Source organism: Naegleria gruberi (genome assembly GCF_000004985.1).
Source record: "Naegleria gruberi genomic scaffold NAEGRscaffold_26, whole genome shotgun sequence".
Lineage (NCBI taxonomy): Eukaryota > Heterolobosea > Eutetramitea > Acrasida > Naegleriidae > Naegleria > Naegleria gruberi.
In genome coordinates this window covers 414678-418085 of record NW_003163301.1, presented here as the reverse complement: position 1 = coordinate 418085, position 3408 = coordinate 414678, and the positions used below count along the sequence as shown (strand labels likewise).

Here is a 3408-nt window from a genome sequence, read left to right as displayed (position 1 = left end):
TTAACATCTCCTATTATAATTAAAGGTTATTATATTAGATATAAATTAATTAAACAATTAGTTTTACATTATATTTTAGATAATTTAAATAATTTAAATAATGAATTAAATAATAATAATACATTTAATGAATTACAAATTATTAATTTAGGTTGCGGTTATGATACTTTATATTTTTATTTAAATAATAATGAATTTTTAAATAATTTAAATGTTAATATAAATATTAAATTAATTGATTTAGATTTTAATAATGTTATTCAAAATAAAAAGAATTTTATTAATTTAATTAATAATAATAAAAATATAACTAATAATAAAAATATAAATAATAATTTAAATAATTTAAATAATAATAAAATAAATATAAATTATATATTAGAATCATGTAATTTAAATGATATTGAATTATTTAAAAATATAATAATAAATAATTGTAATTTAAATATAAAAACATTATTTATAAGTGAAGTATCATTATGTTATATGAATACTAAAGATAGTAATGAATTAATAGATACTATATATAATTTATTTAAAGAAAATACAAGATTTTTAATATATGAACCAATTATAGATGAAAATAATAATTATGGTAAACAAATGATAAATAATTTAAATAAAAGAAATTGTCCATTTAATTCTATTAGTAAAGATTTAAAAGAACAATTACAAAGATTTTCAAAATATTATTTACAAAATAATCATTTAATTGCATGTGATAATTTATTTAATATTTATAATTTAATTATTAAAAATGATAAAATTTTAAATTTAATTCATAAAAAACATCCAATGTTTGATGGAATTGAAGAATGGATTATGATTTCACAATCTTATTGTTTTTTATATATTTATAATAATCAATTAAATAATCAATTAAATAATCAGAATGAACAATTACAAAATGAACAATTAAATATTGAACAATTACATTTAAATAATAATGAACAAGTAGAATTTAATAAATTAAAACAAAAAGAAGAAGAATTAAAACAATCATCAACATCACTTGTACAACCACAAACAACAAGATTACATTATTCAATCAATCATTTAAATCATTCAATCAATCATTCAACTAGTCATTCACTCAATCATTTACATCATCATTCAACTCAATCACACCATTCAAATCATTCAAATCAATCACCACATCAATTAAAAGAACAATTAAATTTTATTAATTTAATAAACAATTTGAATTATTAAATTTTAAATCATTATTATTTAAAGTTAAAACTTGTGAATTCTTATTAATAAATTGAATAAATTCTTGAACATTTTTAAAATTTAAATCACCATTTAAAGTATCATCTTTTAATGGTCCACTTTGATTACCAATTATTTTATTACCTTCTATTTTAATTGGAATACCAACTCCATCAATTACATGAATACCATAATAATAATTATTATTAATTTCATTATTTAATATTTCCATTTCTCCTAAATTAGAAATACCTCCTATAGTAATACCATGTTCTTCATTTTTAATTATTTGATTATCTTTAATTATTGATTTATTATCTGTATTTGTTAAATATAATCCACTTTGTTTATTATTAGATATTATATTTCTATTTATATTAATATAACTTTTATGGTAAGTTAAAATACCATAAGTTTGGTTAAATTTTAAAATAGAATTTGTAATATTTAAATTAGATTCATCTTGTGTTACAATACCATTACCTAAATTATTATTTAATGTACTTTTATCAATAATTAATTTACTATTTTTAATTAATCTAATTCCATTTTTATCATTTGAATTAAAAATAGAATTTTTAATATTTGCTTTAGATTCATCAGTAATTTCAATTCCATTTAATTGTGAATATTTAAAATCACATTCATCAATTTCAATATTACATTTACCTTTAAATTGTAATTGAATTCCATAAAATTGACATTTAATTAATTTTATATTTATATTATTAAATAAAATTGTATTTGTTCCTTCTTTAGTTTTAAATGTTAAATTTTTAAATTCTATATTTGTATAATCATTGGTATTATTAGTAATTTCAATTATATTTTCATTACTTAATAAAATATCACTTTTAATAATATTACTATAATCAGTAGTAGTAGATGTTGAAGTATTATTATGGGCAGTTGATGTAGATGTTGTATTGTTATTATTACTATTTGCTGTATTATTATTATTGTTATTAGTATTATTAGTTGAATTACGTTCTTTTAATATTTGTAATTGTTTAATATTAGAACATTCAATAATAGTTAAATTTTGATTATAACATTCATCTGATAATGTTATTGTACATGAAAGTGGATTTTTAGCATCACTTATAATTTCCTTAATAGTTTCATCAAGGCTTTTAGATGATTCTGTAATTTCATAACGTTGAGACATTTTTTTTTCATAGAGAATTTCATTAATATACTCACTGGGTGTGTGCATTAGTTATACGGTCATGTTGTTATAGTGAGTGTGGAGCCTTCTTCAGTTCTTATTATTCCGTACTCAATAAAGGAATTAAGAGACCAATTCATTTACAATAATGTGAAAATTCCTGCTACAATACATCTCTTCATTACATACCTTATTAATACTCTTCCAAATATTCAACAGTTTATTGACTTGCAAAAAACTAATGAACATGGAACCAATTTCTCTACATGTAATAATATGTTCAAATAGTTGAGGTGCTTGTGTTCATTCTAAGTATTTGAACAAACTTCACAAGTTCATATCCTGTCTCGATGACATTTAACAAGATCTTTGCGACATGTTCCATCATCAATTAAAACAACAATTAAAAAAATGTCATCATCAAATAGAAAACAAGCAGAATATAAAATAGCAGTAGTAGGTGGGGGTGGTGTTGGCAAGAGTTCCTTAACAATTCAATTCGTACAACATTATTATCAAGCTCAATATGATCCAACAATAGAAGATTCATATCAGAAACAAATTAAAGTTGATGATAAAGTTGTACAATTAGAAATTACTGATACTGCTGGTCAAGATGAATTTATTGGTATGTTTAATAACATTTATTAATATTAATAATATTATAATAATAATTTATTACAATTTAATTATTTAAATAATAATAACAATATAATATAATATAATAATATAATAATAACATAACATAATAATAATAGCATTAAGAGATACATATATGAGAAGAAATGATGGATTTGTACTTGTTTTTGATGTTACAATGAAACAATCACTTGAAGAATTAATTAATTTTGTAGAGGGAATTAAAAGAGTGAAAGAAGATAACATGTTATATACTTCAGTTCCATTTGTTATTGTTGCTAATAAATGTGATTTAGCAGATCAAAGAATAATAACAAAGAAAGAAGCATTACAATATATTGTAGAAGAATTACAATTACCATCTGATACTCCCTATTTTGAAACAAGTG

The 3408-nt window shown here is 19.3% G+C and overlaps 2 protein-coding genes across 2 annotated transcripts in view; one reads left to right on the top strand and one right to left on the bottom strand.

Moving 5' to 3' along the window:
* Positions 1-1183: 1183 nt before the first annotated feature.
* On the bottom strand, positions 1184-2380 carry NAEGRDRAFT_68121 (uncharacterized protein; the record flags this gene model as incomplete). The annotated part of the gene is made up of 1 exon (XM_002676736.1): positions 1184-2380. One exon carries the CDS (start codon positions 2378-2380, stop codon positions 1184-1186), a length of 1197 nt encoding a protein of 398 aa, XP_002676782.1.
* A 411-nt stretch (positions 2381-2791) lies between these two features.
* Positions 2792-3408, top strand: part of NAEGRDRAFT_68120 (ras family small GTPase) — a gene marked incomplete at both ends in the record, with an annotated part of 1017 nt that continues 400 nt past the window's right edge. The window contains 2 exons of the mRNA XM_002676832.1: positions 2792-3008; positions 3139-3405. Coding sequence (XP_002676878.1) covers positions 2792-3008; positions 3139-3405 — 484 coding nt within the window. The remainder of the gene's footprint in view (positions 3009-3138; positions 3406-3408) is intronic.